Raw genomic sequence first — 22560 nt, 5'->3', positions numbered from 1 at the left:
TGACTTTTTAAAGCTCCCCAAAATCACTCTTCTTTGACCTATCCATTAGACATCACAAACTGCGTTCTCCCAGGTTAACAATTTTTTAAATGCCTATTTGTGAAGATCTTAACACGCTTCTCTAGATTAAAGGCTGCTGTCATCATGTGCACATCAACTAGCCAGTTGAACATCAGTGGAGCCTTGAACATCAGAGCTCTGCAAATGTATTATTTTAGGAAGGCTGAATCAAACAAACAATATATTGTAAGTTTGTGATGCTGGTTCATTTACAGGTCTACTAATTAATATTTAAGACTGCAGCCTACTTCAGGGCATAACTGTACTTACAGAATTCATAGAGTGCTAACGTGCCTTGTCAGTATCCCACTTCATTTGCCTCATTATTTATATTGCCCATTATTGACTGGATCACTCCAGTTTGTGGCAGTCTAAATGAGGTATCTGTTAAGGGATTGTGGTAGGAATGCAAGTAGTAAACAATCATTTGATTAGGAATGGTATTGGTAAAGATGCATTGTGCTATCTTAAAAGCAGCTGATCAGCAGAAAAATTGTAAATATTTATTCCATCAAATTTGTAAACACTTCAGAATCAAAAACATACTTGCAGCCATTATACTACTAAGTGATTGTCCCTTTCACTATTGTACATTAAAATCAAAGACATTCACTCAGTTAAAATAAATTTCACAACAGTAATGAGAAATATGTTACAAATACTGTCTTTACAGTAGAATGGCATTACACAGTTTCCAATATAATTAATAGCATACATTACATGGGAAGGGAAGGGAACCTGGAGGAAAAATATATTTGTGAAAAAGACTAGGACTTCTAATCCTAATTACTATGCAAGAAGTCAGGCTGAAAGCTGGGTTTGTGTACAAACCACGAATACAAGACTGATGTCCTCTGTAGGTGAATAACATTCAAGCATTCATTCTCTTCCAAATAATAAATAGAAGCTTCAGTAAGAACTGGATTACTGCATGCCATATGAATAACAAATGGTCTTCCAGAAATGAGAAAACAACCAAACTGGCAAACTTACATTGTAAAATAAATAACAAGTACACTTCTCTTTATATTGTAAGTTTAACTCGACTAAAAATGGTCTTGCATTGATGAAACATACCTGCTAAAGCTTTGATACGGGATCTTTCAAACAGCCTGGCAGAGCTGTTTTCATTATCCCATTCTTCCACATCCCAACGATTGTTGACATCACTATATTGCTGTTGAATATCAATGTTGTCGTAGTCTGTTGCTATTGCTGTCATCTTCTTAGATGTCCCTCGTCATGAGCTGCCTTTCATAAAATATTCTGAAAACAAATCAGAACAGCACTTCAGAACACAAAGGATCATAAGTTGTAAATGCACATCTGAAATTGCACATCTTAAATTTCTGTCTTGCTCAAAGGCAGATCAGCACGTAAATAGTACTATCATAGACAGCACAAGTAAACTGGTCTATAAGAAAGGTGCATCAATACAGTGCAGCATAAGAGTGGAATAAATTACCCAATGACAAAATATTTTGCCTAAAGTTTCACAAATGAGAAACTAAATACCACAGAAACAATTTTAAATTGCTAAATTAATTGAAGTTTTTTAAAACTGTTCAATAAGAGGAGAAAGGCCACACTGAATAACATTTGCTAAGTATCCAATGTCATAAAATTAAAATTATTATTTGTGATTAGGCTGTCTCTTGTATGACACATTTGTTCAAGTAGCAGGAATAAAAAAAAACTGTATAATATTTTAATGGAGAGAGATTGCAAGTGTTACATACAGAGTAATTCGATGTTCTGGCAAAAGAATCACAAAATTTGGTACACAGGCACAATGAACAATTAGGAAGACAAATGGAATAAGACCATAAGAAATAGAAACAGAAATAGGCTGTTCAGCCCCATGAGTCTGCTCCACTATTCAATAGGATCCTGGCTGATTCCTCATATCCACCCGCCTGCCCTTTCCCCAAGACCCTCAATTCCCCTACTGATCAAGAATCTATCTCAGTCTTAAATATATACAATGACTCTGCCCCCACAGCTCTCTGATGGTATTTATTACAAGGGAAATACAATATAAATGTACAGATGTGCTGTGGCAAGTCACCACAGTCCTATAGGGTTGCTTTCTCATTAAAGACAACTGGTAGTGGTTTACCTTGAAGGTCGCCACTCTCATGGAAGGGATAACGTTGAGATTCATGGTAACCTCAGCGGGTACAGGAATTTAACCCACTTTGTTAACATTTCTCTGCATTCGCAAACTAACCATCCAGCCAGCTAACCTAAGTGACCATCACACAGTTGTAACAGGCCTTAGTCAGAACACATCTGGAGTACCACATAAAGATTTAGTCTTCTTGCTTAAGAAAATAAATAACTGAAAATCATGCTGTTCAGTGAAGGTTCACTTAACTAATGGTGGCTCAGTGGTTAGCACTGTAGCCTCATAAAGCCAGGAACCTGGGTTTGATTCCAGCCTTGGGCAACTGTCTGTGTGGCATTTTCACATACTCCTTGTGTCTGCATGGGTTTCCTTCCGGTGCTCCAGTTTCCTCCCACAATCTAAAGATGTAATTGTTTGGTGGACTGGCCATGCTAATTGCCCATAGTGTCCAGGGATGTACAGGCTAGGGAGATTAGCCATGGGAAATGCAAGGTTACAGGGATAGGCTAGGGGAGTGGAATGCTCTTTGGATGGTCAATGTTGACTTGATGGGCTGAATGGCCTGCCTCCACACTAGGGATACAAAGGGTCCTGGAATGAAAGGATTATTTTCTAATGAGAGATTATCAGATTGGATTTACCATATACCAATTGGATTTTAAAAGAATGATAGGTGATCATATTAAAATATAAGATTCTGAGGGGATTTTATAGGGTGGATGGTAGGAGGATTTTTCCCTATTTGGGAGCGTCCACAACAGTCAAAAAATACACAAATGTTTTAATATATTAACTAATAAGGTAGGAAGAAATATATAACTTATTTCAATTGAGAGTTGGTTGTTTTTAGTGAAACTAGGGAAGAACATTAATACCATCTGACTGTTTATTCAACTACAAAAAGTCAATTAAGTTATAAATTTGGTAAAGAGCAAAGTTACCAAGACAAAGGTGGCTTAGTTGGACCACACTTTGGGACAAGGCCAAACAGCACTTAGAGAAATGAAACATGGATTTTTCCCTGTGCCTAGGACAAATGGTGAAATTTTCCATTAGACTGGCATGACTGGATTCTATCACAGGTTTGTTCTGCATTTCAGCACTGTTGTTGCAGCTTCAATGAATTTGTTACAGAAAGGCAGAAAATTTAAATGGATGCCAGTGTCAAAGTGCCTTTGAAAACTTGAAAGCTGTGCTGAGAAACCACATTAATTTTAGCTGCACTGAATTATGCAAAGCCATTCAAACTAACTGTTAATGCCAAGGTCATCAGTATTGGGGCTGTTTTACTGCAAAATGAATAGTTGGGGATTGGATGGCCTGTCAATTATTATTTAAAGAAATTGATTACATCAACATTCTGCAGTGGAAAAGGAGACTTTGAATCTTGTGATACTTTTACATCATTTTAAAATTTACATGAGCATCATAGAAGGAGGATTACTTTTATAGGCCACAGTCCTTTGATTTTCTTGGAAAAATTTCAGAATATTTTTGTGATTATTGCCGTGGAATAAATTCTCCAAGCGAATAATTTGAAAATTATGTTCCCAAAGAAAATATTATTGAGGGTGCTTTATCGACAGCAATATAAACAACATTGATGAGGTGATGCCCATTGATGTATGTAAAACATGGTTGTTGTGTAACTCACTAGATCTCTGTCAATATTATTACTTACTGTTCAGGTGACATAGCAATAATATTACGGTAACTTTTGATAAGTAATGAAAATGGCTCAAAGATAGATTTTCATTCTCTTTGGGGAGGTGTTTTGTGAGGAAAAACAAATTTATATTGATATTTAGACATTAGCTGCCCACAAAGGCAAGCTAATGTCTAAATAACTTTTTTGAGCTGTCATCAAACTGAATTTACAAATCCTTACTTGCTGTGATATTGCTTGCTTGACTGCATTGTGAAATCTATGTCAATGCTACAGTGATAATATGGTGTTTGGAGGTCAGTTAGCTCCACTGGCTGGACAGCTGGTTTACAAAGCAGAGTGAGTTCAATGCCTAAAGCAGTTGAGGTTACCATCAAGATCCTGCCTTCTCAACCTCACCCTCACCTGAGGCATAGTGAAGTTGAACTCACCATGAGTCGTTTCTCCCAAATGAGAGTGCAGCCTTTGGCCACTTTAACATTGTTTGTTGACATAAACCTGTCATTGAATTTTCTGGCAACAATGTTTTCAAGTCTCAGACACAGACAGGCAATATTTTTTCTATTTTTGAAAGGCAGGCTATTTAAGTAACTTGACAGATCTTATCAACCCTTCACAGAAAGAGCTATAAATGTTCATGGGAGTGTGAGGGGTATGATTGGCACCATGTTTTGTAAGGGTGACATAAGGTGCACTGTGTGGGGAATAGACATAGGTTGGCTCTAAGCTGGCAGCAGGGCTCCAAGGAGCAGTACGGTTTGGCAGGTTTGACCTGAGATGTGTTGGGGGTGGGGGGGAATGAGGCCTGAAGTGTCTAATCATACACTCAGTGATGTACAGCATGGAAACAGACCCTTCATTCCAACTCGTCCAGATATACTAAATAAATCTAGTCCCATTTGCCAGTACTTGGTCCACATGCCTCTAAATCCTTCCTATTCATATATCCATCCAGATGCCTTTTAAGTTTTGTAATTGTACTAGCCTCCACCACTTTCTCTGGCAGCTCATTCATACACGTACCACCCTCTGCTTGAAAACATTGCCGCTTAGGTCTCACCCTAAACCTATGCCCTCTAGTACTAGACTCCCCCACCCCCCAACTCCTGTCGATTTACCCTATCTATGCCCCTCATGATTTTATAAAACCTCTATAAGCTCACCCCTCAGCCTCCAACTCTCCAGGAAAAACAGCCCCAGCCTATTCAGCCTCTCCCTGCAGCTGAAATCCTTCAACCCTGGCAACATCCTTGTGAAGCTTTTCTAAACACTTTCAAGTGTTCTTTCTGAGGAGGGAGACCAGAACTGCACCATCCTGTACAGCCGCAACATGACCTCCCAACTCCCATACTCAATGCTCTCTCCAAAAAAGGAAAGGATGCTCTAAACACCTCCTTCACTATCCTATCTACCTGCGACTCCACTTTCAAGGAACTATGAACCTGCACTCCAAGTTCTCTTTGTTCAGCAACACTTCCCAGGACCTTACCATTAAGTGTATAAGTCCTGCTCTGATTTACCTTTCCAAAATTCAGTCTCTCACATTCATCTAAATTAAACTCCATCTGTCACTCCTCAGCCTATTGGCCCATCTGATCAAGATCCCATTGTACTCTGAGAGGCAACCTTCTTCGCTGTCCACTACACCTCCAAGTTTGGTGTCTTTTGCAAACTTATTAACTATACCCCATGCTCACATTTGAATCATTTATGTAAATTACGAAAAGCTATTGTTTAAGAATACAATGGGCATGACGTTCTGAAGAAGTAAAGGGGTGGCATGTTGGTCAGTGGTCAGCACTGCTGCCTCTCAGCCCCAGGGACCTGCTTGATTTCACCCTTAGATGACTTTCTGTGAAGTTTGCATGTTCCATGTCTGAGTGGGTTTCCTCCAGGTGGTCCAGTTGTCTCCCACAGTCCAAAGATGCACATGTTGGATGGAATGGCTATGCTAAGTTGCCCATAGAGTCCAGAGATGTGTAAGCTAGGTTAACGATGGGAAATGCTGGATTACAGGGTAGAGGTTGGTCCTGGTTGAGATGTTCTACGGAGGGTCCATGTGGACTCAATGGGCCAAATGGCCTGCTTCCACACTACTGGGATTCTGATTCGATCCACTGAAGAAGCCAGACTGCCTCAAGACTGGCATGCATGTGCCCACCTGTGTATTCTCACCTTTGCTCTTTCTATTTGGAAACCAACCGACATCATAGCCCCTGCCCCTCAAATTCCTAATATGCCTCAACTCCATAACTCCTTCCTTAATCTTCTGCTGTCTTAATTTCTTTATTGTTTTGCATATGAAGCAAGGCTGAACAAAAAGGCTACACAGAATAAGCATGGCCAGCACAGCTAAAGAAATTACTGAGGTTCACAAGACTGAAGTTAACAGGGGAGATGTCAGAAACCTTGCCCACAGAGCTCAAAGAAACAGGAAAGTTAACTGATGTGAGCAATGCATTTAAAGCTGATCACATTGGAGTGGTCAGGCTTGAAACCCAAGGAATGCCTAAAAACATTTAAAGGAAAGCAAATTGCCATTAAAGTTCTGCAATTATCAATTATATAAATGGGGTGGGTTCACTGACCAAGAGACTAGAATTGAAGGACATCTCCTAGTAGCAAAGAGTTTGCAATTCCACAACAACAGACAGCTACTTACACTAGTAAATTCCCACTATGTGTGTTTACCAATCATAAATGTTGACATGAAAGTCTCTCCAAATTAGCAAAGTTTTTAATCTACTAGTCAATACTTAACTGACCAGGGAATATGGTTAGTCTTTGACTTCATCTTCATGTGTTGCTGATTTTCTGCCCCGCTTGTGTCATTTTCTATTGATGTTTCATTCTCATTAACTACTTCTGATTTCTTTGTCTTTTGCACAAGAATTGACAGGTGATCAAGTACAGAACAGAGTCACCAACACATTCAACCTACATTTGAGGAAGGTGTCGTCTGACCCCAAGCTATCGTATTTTTTTTTAACCAATCCCACTCCATCATTTCCCCTATCCCCTTACCTTCCTGTTAAATTACTCCTCTCATTCCCCTTAATTCTTTCCTGTATCCTGTCCTTTCTCTTGCTCGAGTAACAATTAATTCACTCCCAAGGGTACGTTATGTTGGCAGTTAGCCTCACCCTCAAACTAGCAGTTTATCTCCCTATTAACATTTCCTCAGATACTATGCTTTCAAAATACATTTTTTTAAAAATAGATAAAGGCTGTCTGTCTTTATCCTAGTTTTATTGATATTAGACATTCGGATCTCTCATGTAAACATGACCAACACTATTTTTGTTTTAATTGCAACAAACCAAAATCTTTGATAAGACTTATTGTTACATCCACAAAGATAAAGTCAAAAGAGTGTTGTTTAGTGTGCTAACCAGATAAATCATACCTTATGTAAGTACGTCAGGGGAACAGAACAGAAAGCAGAATATACTGTTACAGCTACAGAGAAGGTACAGAGAACAATCAAACTTAATATATAAGAGGTCGTTCATAAGTCTGATATAAAGCAGAGTAGAAGCTATTCTTAAATCAAGGTAATATATTCGAGTAACACCTAGTGTTCGAGCCCACACAATGTGAAACTCAAAATGCAGAAATATCTAATAGATCATCACCTACAGAAATATCATAAGATTGATCATTTGTATGTTAAATTTGGTACATGAAACCAGTAATATATAATTGATCACTTCCCCATGGTAAATTGTAGAATTGGGCCAAGATCAAGTTTAAGCTTTAGGTTACGGAGAATAGAATTGGATGAAGGAAGCAAGAGGAGGGAAAAAAGGAGAAAGACAGAAAGCTGAAAGTGATGACAAACTGTTAGCAAATAATTCTATAGTTTAATCATGAAACAATAAAAAGTACACTGTGCACATTAAAACATAATTTGATCCTAAGATATAATTATAGGAGTATTTTCTTTTGAAAAATCTGGACTAATTTTACTTTAAACACTGGTGCCCCTCGAGCTTTTATTATAATTCTAAAGCATTTCTATCTTACAAGCACAAAAGTTGAGCTAATCAACAAGGCATGACATCTTGCACGCAATGTACAGGAAGTGCACTTACGCATATTTTTAAGTATAGCATCTAAACTATTTTTCTCTTCCGTTCCCACGCATGCAGGGAACACATTGGGAAATTGTACTCCTAATCCATGCTGGAAATATACAAGTTCTCAACATACCAAAAATATTTTATTAGATTGATGTGAATATAATGTAAGAGAGTATGAGTAAAGTGAACCATGGAGAGACAGTCTGATTATTTTTTCAAATTGCTGCTTTAGTTGATTGTTCACCTGTATTTTCTGTTGCTGTTAATGCCTTGATTTTCACATGTAGTTTGCTTTTTGGCAAATAATCAGTTGTAATTTTTCAGTTTCAACCACTAAGTGGCAGTACAACTACATATGTTGGTAATAGTTGGTGCAGTCACTGCTCCAAACTTTGATATCTGACTGAAGCATGCAACTGTGGATTTCAAGACAGAAATATGAAAAAATCCAACAGAACATTTAATTGAAAGAAACTGGTTATGTGAATAGCTCATTATAAATTCCATGACATCTCTACGTTATGTAGTGCAAAATCAAAATAGATTAGAATTTGGGGGCATAGAACTTTAAATTGTTTTTAAATCACGATTCTTACAAGTAAAAACCTACAATCTTCAATCTTAATAGAATATTTTGTTGTAACTCAATGCTTCAGTTTTCCAATCAATTGGTCTTGCATTTTAGTCTGAAACTGGAAGAAGTTTTTCATACAACTGTACATTTACATTCAATTAAAAATATACTCAAGCACTTTTTTGTGCAGTTTAAATTATTCCTCCCTTTAAATTTGGACATTCTTTTATCTTTACTGAAGAGCACAAATGAAAAAGGTTTGACATACTGTCTCCTTTTTCAGCAATACTCAATTCTATTCTATTCAATAATCCTTTGTTCTTCAACTCTCCTTCAATGTCTCTCTCAGATCCATCAATGTGCAAACTGTACAACTGGATCAATTTGTGGATAAATACAGGAAAAGTGTGATATCTTAAACCCGCTTTTCAATTTTCTAGTGCATATCTATATTGAGGTTTTAGTTACACTCTCAATGGCATCAACCTACATTTCCACTGGCTCAACGAGCTGCAGGTTTTTATTTAAACATCATCACTTCACAATTAAACAAGAGCTTCGGAATCTCATACAAATAAAGGAGCTCCTTAACTATCAGAAGTTGATGGTATTCCAAGACTTTTGCATGAATAGAATTTTGGAAAACGTTTAAACACTAAGTATTTATTGCTGGAATTATCACAGTATTAAAAATACTGCAAATTTGATTCTGCACAGTATTGTGCTACAACTGCACAGATATGCATGTTCACCAATATATGCTGAACAAGTTTCCAAAATAGTAATTTTCATACTTAATACATTGAAAGGGAGAAACCACAAAAGGGTTTTCCTGCCTAATCCAGCACTGTTACACCTGGAGTCTCCCCAAGGATCAATCCTTGGCCTCCTCTTTTTCCTCATCTACATGCTATGCCTGAACAATATGAACCAAAATCATAATTTCCAGTCCTCGATATCCTGAAGACACTAGGTCTACCTCATCACCACTTCTCTCAACCCCTCACTATCTTTAATTTATCACATATTGTTGCCTGCAACAGTTGTACAGTCGCCAACTTTAAGAGCATTTAAATGGTCATTGGATAGGCATATGGACGAGAATGGAATAGTTTAGGTTATCTGGGCTTCAGATGGGCGGCACAGTGGCTCAGTGGTTAGCAATGCTGCCTCACCGCATCAGGGTCCTGGGTTCGATTCCCGCCTGTCTGTGTGGAGTTTGCACATTCTCCCGGTGTCTGCGTAGGTTTCCTCCCACAATCCAAAGATGTGCAGGTCAGGTGAATTGGCCATGCTAAATTGCCCACAGTGTTAGGTGCATTAGTCAGGGTAAATAAAGGGTAGGGGAATGGGTTTGGGTGAGTTTCTCTTCGGAGGGGCGGTATGGACTTGTTGGGCTGAAGGGCCTGTTTCCACACTGTAGATAATCTAATCTAATCTAAATTCAGGTTGTTTCCACAGGTCAGTGCAACATGAAGGGCCTGTACTGGGCTGTTATGTTCTATGTTTTGGGGGTGCAACAGCCTGTACTAGATCAGCAGAAAATTTCTCCAACATAAAAGATGCTCAAAGCCATCATCTTTTTTTCCTATAATGAATGTCAGCCCAGCAACACCTCAAATAGTAAAAATCATATCCCAACATATAAAGCTACATGATCTTGCTTCTTCCTTCAACTCTACAATCAGTCTCCCACATTCCTGAAATCTGTGTTCTTCCAAATCTGAGCTCACCCTCATCATCATTTTCATTGCTCAATGATTACCACCCAAATGCTTAGATGCTACACTCTGGAGTTCTCTCCCATAATTCTTCACCTCTTTCTTCGCCTTTATGGCACACCTTAACCAACATTTCCTCCAAGCTGCACAGATCATGCACACTTCAAGGTTCCGCGCATGTCACTGAAAGCCACTGCTGCACATGAACATCAGAGGTCCTCAAAGCTAACAAAAAAATTAGAGGGAACATTAATATTAATTAATTAGAGCAGACATTAACCTATGTCTTTGATCAAGCTTTTGATCAGTTATCCTAATGTCTCTACCAAGCTGCATATCATATTATGCTTGATAATGCTCATGTGAAATACCCTGGGTTGTTCACTTAAAAGGGATACTTAATAGACATTCTTGTTGTTAACTGTAATGAAACAAGTGTTTTGGGCCAGGTTTTCCTCTCCAGATGGAGGTGTTAATTAGGTCATAAAATGCTAATCTTTTTTGGCTTTTTTGAAGAAAAAGGAACAATCCTCTTTTGCCTTCCCAACTCCACAGCATTTTCATGTGGCCTTTCAAAAGGCCTTGTAGGCTCCCCACAAGAAGACTTTATTTCCTCCCATATATGGTGGTTGAGAGATGGTGTACCATTTGGAAGCCCTGAAACAATTAGGGCTTTGAAGCAAGAGTGACCATTGGGTGAAGTCTGATCAGAAGTGTCAAATATTCTGAAAGGTAAATGTAAAATGTTTTGCCAATCTCAAAGGTCAAATATTAGTTACTTATTTGTGATGTAATGCAGTGATTCATCATAACAATCTGTCTTGCAAAGGTAAATCGATCCTCACATTGACCATTATGTAAGATTTATTAAGCATTTATATCCCAGATCATAGTAATACTGGACAATTCAGACTGCAGAATGAAACCTGGCCCAAAAGGCAGTTTTATTTTTGCAATTTATTTACTATGGTGCTAAGTAATATCCACAAAAGGCTAACAATGTGGTGTAAACCACAAAACACCAAAAATTATCACAAAAGAAACAAAAAGAAACTATTTTACATGACATAATTAATTGAATCAATTTTATTACAATTATCAGAAATAACAGATCTTCTGAATGACTTTGTCTTTCTAAAATAACTTGTTTCTGTCTCTGTCTCTAGGTCTGGCTTTTGCAAAACTTAAACATGCAGATAATCCAAATGCAGCATGTGGGATTTATTGTTAGTACACTTTGTTGTAGTGCAACAGCTCAAGTTTACTCTCTTTCTTACCCTTGCTTTTAATACCCTTGTTATTCACCTTAAGGGTTTAAAAAGCCTTATTTAAATACACAGAAATACATTTCGAGCCAATTCATCATCACTCAGAACCCAAGAATGAAATTAAAACTACATACTTGCCTTTCAAATTTACAATATAGAAATGCAAATCAAACTTATATCCATACATGGTTCTGTCCAATTTAGAACCCAAGTTACAAAATTAAAATAACGTTGTATCGTGAATCACCACTACATGGCAAAAATGCATCAGAATTTGTTCAAAATGTAAAAAAATTGTCAGCACATGACTTCAATTGGTTGAGTGCTCTGCTAAAATAAAAAGTGCAAAGTTTAAAAAAAATCACTGCATCTCTTCATTGATTATCACTCTGCTTTAAATGGGAGGTGATGACATTGTGGTACAATTGCTGGACTAGCAATCCAGAGACCTAGGTAAATGCTTTAAGGACAGGATTCAAATCTTAACACGATAGAGAATGAAATTTGATCTCAATAAGAGAAAACCTGGAAGTTAAAGTCTAATAATGACCATGAAACCATTACCCATCTGGGACTTATCAATGCCCTTTAAAGAAGGAATTCTGCTGTCTTTATCTAGCCTGTCTTACATGCGACTCCAGACCTACAACACGGTTGTCCCTTAACAGCCCTCTGAAATGACCCAGCACGCTACTCAGTTTTATCAGACCATAGAACATAGAAGAATACAGCGCAGTACAGGCCCTTTGGCCCTCGATGTTGCGCTGATCCAAGCCCACCTAACCTACACTAGCCCACTATCCGCCATATGCCTATCCAATGCCCGTTTAAATGCCCATAAAGAGGGAGAGTCCACCACTGCTACTGGCAGGGCATTCCATTAACTCACGACTCACTGAGTAAAGAATCTACCCCTAACATCTGTCCTATACCTACCACCCCTTAATTTAAAGCTATGCCCCCTCGTAATAGCTGACTCCATACGTGGAAAAAGGTTCTCATGGTCAACCCTTCCTAAACCCCTAAACATCTTGTACACCTCTATCAAGTCACCCCAAACCTTCTTTTCTCCAATGAAAACAGCCCCAAGTGCCTCAGCCTTTCCTCATACGATCTTCCTACCATACCAGGCAACATCCTGGTAAACCTCCTCTGCACCCGTTCCAGTGCCTCCACATCCTTCCTATAGTATGGCGACCAAAACTGCACACAATATTCCAGATGCGGCCGCACCAGAGTCTTATACAACTGCAATATGACCTCAGGACTCCGGAACTCAATTCCTCTACCAATACGCCATATGCCTTCTTCACCGCACTATTTACCTGGGTGGCAACTTTCAAAGATCTGTGAACATGGACACCAAGATCCCTCTGCTCATCCACACTACCAAGTGTCTGACCATTAGCCCAGTACCCCATCTTCTTGTGACTCTTACCAAAGTGAATCACCTTACATTTACCTACATTGAACTCCATTTGCCACCTTTCTGCCCAGCTCTGCAGCTTATCTATATCCCGCTGTAACCTGACACATCCTTCCTCACTGTTAACAACTCCACCAACTTTCGTGTCATCCGCAAACTTGCTCACCCAACCTTCTAGCCCCTCCTCCAGGTCATTTATAAAAATGACAAACAGCAATGGTCCCAAAACAGATCCTTGCGGAACACCGCTAGTAACTGCACTCCAAGATGAACCTTTACCATCAACTACTACCCTCTGTCTTCTTCCAGCCAGCCAATTCCTAATCCAAACCTCCAACTCACCCTCAATGCCATACCTCCGTATTTTTTGCAGAAGCCTACCATGGGGAACCTTATGAAATGCCTTACTAAAATCCATATACACCACATCTACCGCTTTACCCTCGTTCACCTCCTTAGTCACCTTCTTGAAGAATTCAATGAGGTTTGTGAGGCACGACCTGCCCTTCACAAAACCATGCTGACTATCCCTGATCACATTATTCCTATCCAGATGTTCATAAATCCCATCCCTCACAATTCTCTCTAAGACTTTGCCCACAACAGAAGTGAGACTCACCGGCCTATAGTTACTAGGGTTATCCCTACTCCCCTTCTTGAACAAGGGAACCACATGTGCTATCCTCCAGTCTTCTGGCACTATTCCTGTAGACAACGAGGACATAAAAATCAAGGCCAATGGCTCTGCAATCTCCTCCCTTGCTTCCCAGAGAATCCTGGGATAAATGCCATCAGGCCCAGGGGACTTCTCTATTTTCACCCTTTCCAGAATTTCCAACACCTCTTCCCTACATACCTCAAAGCCGTCCATTCTAATTAATTGTGACTCAGTTTTCACATCGGCAACAATGTCCTGTTCCTGAGTGAATACTGATGAAAAGTATTCATTCAGTAGCTCCCCAATCTCTTCAGCCTCCACACGCAACTTCCCACTACTATCCTTGACTGGACCTATTCCTACCCTAGTCATTCTTTTATTCCTGACATACCTATAGAAAGCCCTTGGGTTTTCGCGAATCCTACCAACTAAGGACTTTTCATGTCCCCTCCTTGCTGCTCTTAGCTCTCTCTTCAGAACCTTCCTGGCTACCTTATAACTCTCAATCGCCCCAATTGAACCTTCATGCCTCATCTTTACATAGGCCGCCCTCTTCCATTTAACAAGGGATTCCAATTCCTTATTAAACCACGGCTCCCTCACACGAACCTTTCCTCCCTGCCTGACAGGTACATACTTATCTAGGACACTCAATAGCTGCTCCTTGAACAAGCTCCACATATCAATTACGCCCTTGCCTTGAAGCCTACTTTTCCAAGCCACGCATCCTAAGTCATGCCTCACCGCATCATAATTTCCCTGCCCCCAGCTATATAACTCTTGCCCTGCAGTGCGCACTTATCCCTCTCCATCACTAAAGTAAAAGTCACCGAATTGTGGTCACTGTCCCCAAAGTGCTCACCTACCTCTAATTCTAACACCTGGCCTGATTCGTTACCCAGAACCAAATCCAGTATGGCCTCACCTCTGGTTGGCCTGTCTACATATTGTGTCAGGAAACCCTCCTGCACACATTGGACAAACACCGATCCATCTAACGAACTCGAGCTATAGCTTTCCCAATCAATATCAGGAAGGTTAAAGCCCCCATAACCACCACCCTATTACTTTCACTCTTCTCCTGAATCATCCTCGCAATCCTTTCTTCTACGTTTCTAGGACTATTAGGAGGCCTGTAAAAAACTCCTAACAGGGTGACTTCGCCTTTCCTATTCCTAACCTCAGCCCAAACTACCTCAGATGGCGAGTCTTCATCCATCGTCCTTTCCACCGCTGTAATACTATCTTTGACAAGCAATGCCACACCTCCCCCTCTTTTACCCCCACCTCTGACCTTACTAAAACATTTAAACCCTGGAACCTGCAACAGCCAATCCTGTCCCTGTTCTACCCATGTCTCTGTAATAGCCACAACATCGAAATCCCAGCTACCAACCCACGCTGCAAGTTCACCTACCTTATTTCGTATACTTCTTGCATTGAAGTATACACACTTCAAGCCACTTTCCTGTTTACAGGCACCCTCCTTTGAGATTGATGCCATGTTCCTAACCTCCCTACACTCCAGGTCCTGCACCCTAAAGCTACAGTCTAGGTTCCCATGCCCCTGCAGAGTTAGTTTAAACCCCCCCTAAAATGAACCACTAAAATGAAACTGGGAACTGGACAACCTAGCATCAACCTAGACACCAGAAATGACGACAGCAAACTCAGTTCACTCAATCCTGCAAAATTCTACTCACTAACATCTGGAGGCAAGTACCAGATTTGGGATAGCTTAGAATCGCTAGTCTCTTACCTAAAATAGCCATAGACAAAAATAGAAATTGCTGGAAAATCATCTGTGGAGTGAAATCAGAGTTAAGGTTTCAGGTCAATTGACCCTTCCTCATGCCTTTGTTTACTGGATAGTCGTGGTCTCTGAGCTCCCTAAATGTTTCAGGAAAACAGACAAACTACAACTTAAAGCATTGGAGATCTACCAACAGTGCCTTTGCATGATCCTCTAAATGTGGTGACAAGAAAGGTGATCCAATAGCAGAATGCTCTACCAAGCCAGCATTGAGATGCTAAACACACTAAACCAGCTCCACATGTCTTTCATATGCCTGACACCACATGACAGAAGCATCTGTTCCACCCAGACTTTGGTCACTCTAGAAAATTTCTAGGAAGGCAAATATCCCTGACAACGCAGGAGACTTTCAGCCTTGTGACCAATGAAAATGGAAAAGCTTCACTCAGGAATGCATCAGACAGATTGACAGACTTTGTCAGGAACACTCTGAGTTGATGTCCAGGCCTTGGAGTGAGTGCACAAACCTCCAAATGAATGATCTACCCAACCCTTCTAACACTGCCTACCCAGCATGCGGCAGGTTGTGAACTGGACTTATCAGTCCAAGAACCAAGTGAACTAGAATGGAAGAAACATATTTTCGATCAACAGGAGCTGCTGAAAGATGAGTGTTCCCACTTTATTGTTGTTTGTAAACAAAACCTCATGGCTAGTGTGTGTTAGTTGTGTGGGAATAGAAGTTCGCCATTGTGTAAAATAATTGAGACCATTGTTTGATTGCCACAGCTAGTAAGGGCTTGTTTTGTTAAATCTAAAAGCCTTTGACTCAGGGCAACCTAGAAAAGCTCCACATAGGCAGCCATGAGGTTAATTTTTACGTTCTGATCTACTCTGATTGAAATAATTAAAATAATTTGATGTTGAGAAACTGGCTTCTCTTTAACTGAAGTAGGGATAGACTTATGCAACATCCTGGGCTTGCTCACTGTACTTTGTTTTATAATTAACTCTTCATAACCCATACAGCAGAACAGTATTGGTCAGTGCATTGAGTATAAGAGTTGGGAGGTTATGTTGCGACAGTACAGGACTTTGGTTAGGCCACTACTGAAATACTATGTGCAACTCTGGTTTCCCTTCTATAGGAAGTATGTTGTGAAACTTGAAAGGATTCAGAAAAGATTTATAAGCATGTTGCCAGGCTTGGAGGGTTTGAGCTACAGGGAGAGGCGGAATAGGCTGGTGCTGTTTTCCCTGGCGCATCAGAGGTTGAGGGGTGACTTCATAGAAGTTTATAAAATCATGAGGGGCATGAATTGAGTAAAAGTCAAGGCCTTTTCCCTGGGATTGGGGAGTCCAAAACTAGAGGGCATAGGTTTAAAATGAGAGGGGAAAGATTTAACAGGGATCTAAGGGGCAACATTCACATAGAGGGTGGTCTGTGTATGGAATGAGCTGCCAAAGGAAGTGTTGAAGGCTGGTACAATAACAACATTTAAAAAGCATCTGGGTACTTGATTATGAAAGGTTTAGAGGTATACAGGCCAAATGCTGGCAAATAGGACTAGATTAATTTAGGATATCTGGTCGGCATGGATGAGTTGCACCGAAGGGTCTGTTTCCATGCTGTACATCTCTATGACACTGGGAAAAGTATTTGGCAATGTCCCAGAGTATATTCTGCCACACGAGAAACACAGATCCAACAGAGGTGATGACATGGTGGAACAGGGAAGGAACTGCCCTGAAAGTCCTCAACATTGACTCCAGACCCCATAAGTCTCATGTTAATAGGTCACACTACCAAGTCCACAGATGCAACTGTCTGAAATGGTAGCCATACAAATGATCACTGCACAGTTCTTGTGAAGACAAAGTCCCATCTTCACATCAGGGATACCCTCATTATGCTGTACGACATTATCACTGCGCTAAGTGTGATAAGTTTCAAACAGATCTAGCAACTGTGCATTACATGAGGTGTTATGGGCCATTAGCAACAACACAATTGTATTCAACCACAATTTGCAACCTCACATCTGGCATATCCGTTACTTTTCCAATGCTCAGGGGATTACCCCTAGTTCAAATCAAGAGCGCAGAACGGCATGCCAGAGACAGCACCAGGCATACCTAAAGAAGAGGTGTCAATCTGGTAAAGCTACAACTCAGAATTCCTTGCACCCTAAACAGAATAGGCAGCAACTGATAAATGGAATTAAATAATCCCACAACCAGCATGTCTGATCTCAGCTCTGCAGCCCAGTCACATCTAGTTGTGATTGGTGGTGGGCAATTAAACAACTTATAGCAATTCCACAAATATCAGCATCCTCAACAATGGAAGAGCCCAAAACATCAGTGCAAAACATAAGGCAGAAACATTTGCAACATCTTCAGCTATAAATGCCAAGTGGACGATTCATCCCAGCCTCCTCCCAAGATTTCCAGCGTTATTTAAACAGGCATTGGACAAGCATATGGAGGTTATTGGGCAAGTGTAGGTTAGGTAGGCTTCGGTCGGCGCAACATCGAGGGTCGAAGGGCCTGTACTGCGCTGTATTTTTCTATGTTCTATGTTATAGATGTCAGTCTTCAGTCGATTTGATTTACTCTTCATAATATCAAGAGGCACCAAAGAGTCTGTATACTGTTATGGGTCCTGACAATATTCTGGCCAAAAACATTGAGCTCCAAAATTACAAACCTGTACACACAAAGCAGAACAAATCCAAACCAGCCAACTGCCACCCTATCCATTAACTTTTGATCATCAGTAAAGTGATGGAAGATATTATCAAGCAGCACTTGCTTAACAATCAACTGCTCACTGATGGATTATGCCCACTCAGCTCCTGACCTCAGTACAATCTTGGTGAAAAATGGGAACAATGCGAAAACCCCCCTGCTGAACGGAACCATAACTAGCACAAAAGAAGATCGCTGTGCTTGTTATAAGTCAGTCACCTCAGTTCCGGGACATGACTGCAGGAATTCCTCAGGCTAGTGTCCATTACAAGCCATTTTTTATTGCTTCAATGGCCTTCCCTCTGTCATAAAAGTCAGAAATGGAAATATTTCTCTTACAATTGCAGAATGTTCAGAGCCATTCATGACTTGTCAGATACTGCACTAGTCCATGTCCAGCTGCAGCCAGACTTGGACAAAGTCAGTGTTGAAATGACATAGCAAATAATATTTGTGCCACACAGATTAGATTACTTACAGTGTGGAAACAGGCCCTTCGGCCCAACAAGTCCACACCGCCCCGCCGAAGCGTAACCCACCCATACCCCTACATCTACATTTACCCCTTACCTAACACTATGGGCAATTTAGCATGGCCAATTCACCTGGCCTGCACATCTTTGGACTGTGGGAGGAAACCGGAGCACCCGGAGGAAACCCACACAGACACAGGGAGAACGTGCAAACTCCACACAGTCAGTCGCCTGAGGCGACAGGTGTGAGACAATCTCCAATGAGAGATAATCTGACTATCACAATTGTCATTCACTGGTTATTACAATTGCTGAATTCCCCACTATCAAGGTCCTTGGCAACTATACAACTTCAGCCTTCCAAATATATGGGATATTAAAAAAATACCCAGGAATTTTTAGCACTAAGTTGGTGTTCCACAAAACTCAATGTTGAAATCACTGAAGGATTTTGAATGTAATGTAAGTAATTAACTATTCCGTTTGTTTTAGCCAGTTGGTTTTTATGAACTTTGTCTCATTCCTAACCTCCCCTTCCTTATTAAATCCTTGAACATTTGTCTCCACCCATTGCCCACTGTTCCCATAGTTGTTGAATCCCTCCAATCCGGTTTCTGCCCTGTTATAGTATTGAAGTAGTTCTTATCAAAGTCATAAATAATATTCCACGTGACCATGAAAAGGTAAACTTTCCTCATTATCCTTCATGACCTGTTTGCAATGTTTTACATGGTTGACCATTCTGTCCTCCTTCAAATCTGCTCCACCATCTCTCAGATGGGTAGAATTGCATTCACACGTTTCCATTCCTGTCTATTCACCTTTAGTCAGAAAATCACTCACAATAGCATGTTTTCCTTAGTATCTCAGCATGAGGTTTAGTATACCCCCAATTATCTGTCCTTCGGCCCTATTTCTGAGCTGTATGCTCCCCCCAACAGTATTATCCGAAAACATTGGTTTCCATGTGTACACTAACACCATCCAGCTCCACCCTCCACACTTCTTGATCAGACTGTTTGTCTGATACTCAGAAATCTCCAACAACTAAGTATTAGGAAGACAGTAACCATGATCTTCAGTTCTCACCAAAAACTCTGATTCCTAGCTGTGAACTCCATCCCTTCCTGTGACAACAATCTGAGTCTAAACCAATTTGTGTCATACTTGATTCCAAGATGAACTTATGCATACGTAAACTTATATTAGCTTTTTCTTTTCAGGCAACCCCTTACAAGACAAAATGGATTTCTTCCACTCCCGTTTTGTGGGTCCTAAGGTGACTAAACAGCGCAATGCTATATCCGCTACAGGTAAGTGGGATACTCAGGTTTCTGTATGCTTCTTCCATTGTTTGCACTTTGTCATGACCTAGATCACATTTTACTTTCTCTAAACTTGAGATCATCCAAAACTCTATTCAAAACCACTTAGACATCCATTCACAAATCATCCTGTATGCAATGACTGTATTGGATCCTGATTAAAAATTCTTCATTGTTAAAATTCTCATTTGTCCTTAAAACACTTCACAGCCTCATGCCTCCTAATTACTGTAATCTTACCAGCCCTACATCCTCCAAGATAGCCGTGCTCTTCCAGTTTCATCATCTTTTCGAGAAGTATTACAGATTGATGGTTGTATTTTCAGCTGTCAATGTCCTAAGCTCTGAAATTCCTGCCTTAAATCTCTCCACCTCTCTTTTTTTCCTTTATACTGGCCCTTAAAATATACCTCATTGACCAAATCTTTGGCCAACTGCCTTAATATCTCAATGTACAGCTGTCAAATACTTTTGTTTTATTACATTAAAAATGAGACAAATAGGTATTGTTTCAAGCTTCAGAAAGAGCAATCTGTTAAAGAATATACAATCAATCTGATGTATTAATTGTGAATAATGTTAGGATGGTACCAGCTGATAGTAGAATTGGATAAGTCAGATCCCTGAATGAAATCTAGCTTGACAGATTATTTTCTTTTATATAGTCAGTTAACATAGTAGTTAGTTACTAACACATTTAAATGAGGCTGCAGATTTTATTAAACTTCTGTTTGTCATTAATTATACACAATATTTGTTTTTTTTTAAATGGAAGTTAACTAAATATAGGAAGCAGTTAGAAAAATCTAAGACACATAGCAAAACAAAATTTTGTTCTGTTTCACATACAGAAATTTAAGTTCAAATGAACTGCACATTATTTTAACCCTTCATGATTCTACTTACTGATTCTGAACAGTGTCTTTGTTGTGAATTATGAAGACAATTTTTTCAAGTCCTTTCCAATTCTGCTGACATGAACTTTTCTACTATCTGGGAACCTAAACTTTCTCAGTTCTAATAACCTGCAAATTTCTATCCAAATTCTCCTGGTTTGGAAGTTTTACAAACTAAACCCTTCAGACCCCTGAACTCCTCTATGAGAGAAACTGAAGTTACTTCCCACCCAACAATGGTGCTTTCTGAACTGAATTCAAAACTTGCTTAATCCTAGATTCTTCTGAATTGAAAACAAAGTTAATGGCTATACCTTACCCGACCTTACAAAAACACAGCAGTCTAAACATCTTTCTATTAATACCATAGGGGTCTGCAGTCACCTGCTCTTTGACTAAATTATGGATTTAGACATTATTACAGAAATTTTTTATCCATTCACAGAAATAGCCAAGGCGTATCTATCTTAATTTTGATTTGGAAATGTCGGTGTTGGACTGGGGTGTACAAAGTTAAAAATCACACAACACCAGGTTCTCATCCAACAGGTTTAATTGGAAGCACACTAGCTCTCGGAGCGACGCTCCTTCATCAGGCGGTAGTGGAGGGCTCAATCCTAACACACAGAACTTACAGCAAAAATTTACAGTGTGATGTAACTGAAATTATACATTGAAAAATTGATTGTCTGTTAAGCCTTTCATCTGTTAGAATACAGTCATGGTTTCATTTCTTTCATGTGTAAATTACAAAACCTTTTTTTAAAAAGTAGCATTCTCGAGTTAGTTGTTAACAATGGTGATAGCTAGACAATATTTTGGAGATGTTTGCCCCCTGTGTTCTCTGTCTATGACCTGATGTTTAGATTGATTCTAATCTAAAAAGTGAAATAATGGAGTTTTACATAAATTGATGCAATTTTTTAGCTCAGAGTTCTACATGAATGCATGCAGTTTTTGAGCAAAGTACAATGTAACCCTGAAAGTGTGCATGTGGGTTTTGTCTGTGTGCGTGTGTCTGTCTGTCTGGGTTGGGGGTTGGGAGTGTGAGAAGTGTGTGTGTGTGTGTGTGTGTGTGTGTGTGTGTGTGTGTGTGTGTGTGTGTGTGTATAGTGAGTGCAGTGAGTGCAGATTGTCATAAATTGACCACCATTGCACTATACACACACAAAGGTATTCCTTCTACACACTAACACAGGCACTCCTATACACACATACGCGCACACAGACACCCATACACACCCTTACACACACTCCCACACAGACTTAAGAAACTCTGCACTCACTACACACACACACACACACACACACACACACACACACACACACTTTCTCACACTCACAACCCCCAACCAGACACACATACACAGACAAAGACCCACATGCACACATATATTTTGTGGGGTGAATTTGTACTTGCAGGGTTACATTGTACTTTACTCAAAAACTGCATGCATTCATGTAGAACTCTGAGCTCAAAAACTGCATGAATTTGTGTAAAACTCCGTTATCTCACTTTTCAGATTAGAATCAATCTAAACATCATTGCAAAGACAAAGAACACAGGGGGGCCAACACCTTCAACATATTGTGTAGCTATCACCATTGTTAACAGCTAACCTGAGAATGCAACTTTTTAAAAAAAGGTTTTGTGATTTACACATGAAAGAAGTGAAACTATTACTGTATTCTAACAGATGAAAGGCTTAACAGACAATCAATTTTTCAATGTATAATTTCAGTTACATCACACTGTAAATTTTTGCTATAAATTCT

The 22560-nt window shown here is 39.8% G+C and overlaps 1 protein-coding gene across 3 annotated transcripts in view; it reads right to left on the bottom strand.

Annotated features, from left to right (window-relative positions):
* sptbn1 (spectrin, beta, non-erythrocytic 1) overlaps positions 1 to 22560 on the bottom strand; it is a 289393-nt gene that overhangs the window by 190654 nt on the left and 76179 nt on the right. For all 3 annotated transcript variants that reach the window (XM_072580913.1, XM_072580911.1, XM_072580912.1), the window contains one exon: positions 1138 to 1326. In XM_072580913.1, the coding sequence (XP_072437014.1) occupies positions 1138 to 1282 (145 nt within the window). In that variant the 5' untranslated portion in view covers positions 1283 to 1326. The remainder of the gene's footprint in view (positions 1 to 1137; positions 1327 to 22560) is intronic.

The sequence above is a fragment of the Chiloscyllium punctatum genome, chromosome 11 (assembly GCF_047496795.1).
Source record: "Chiloscyllium punctatum isolate Juve2018m chromosome 11, sChiPun1.3, whole genome shotgun sequence".
Classification (NCBI taxonomy): domain Eukaryota; kingdom Metazoa; phylum Chordata; class Chondrichthyes; order Orectolobiformes; family Hemiscylliidae; genus Chiloscyllium; species Chiloscyllium punctatum.
The sequence above is the reverse complement of the archived record's forward strand: the minus strand, read 5'-3'. Positions and strand labels throughout refer to the sequence as shown.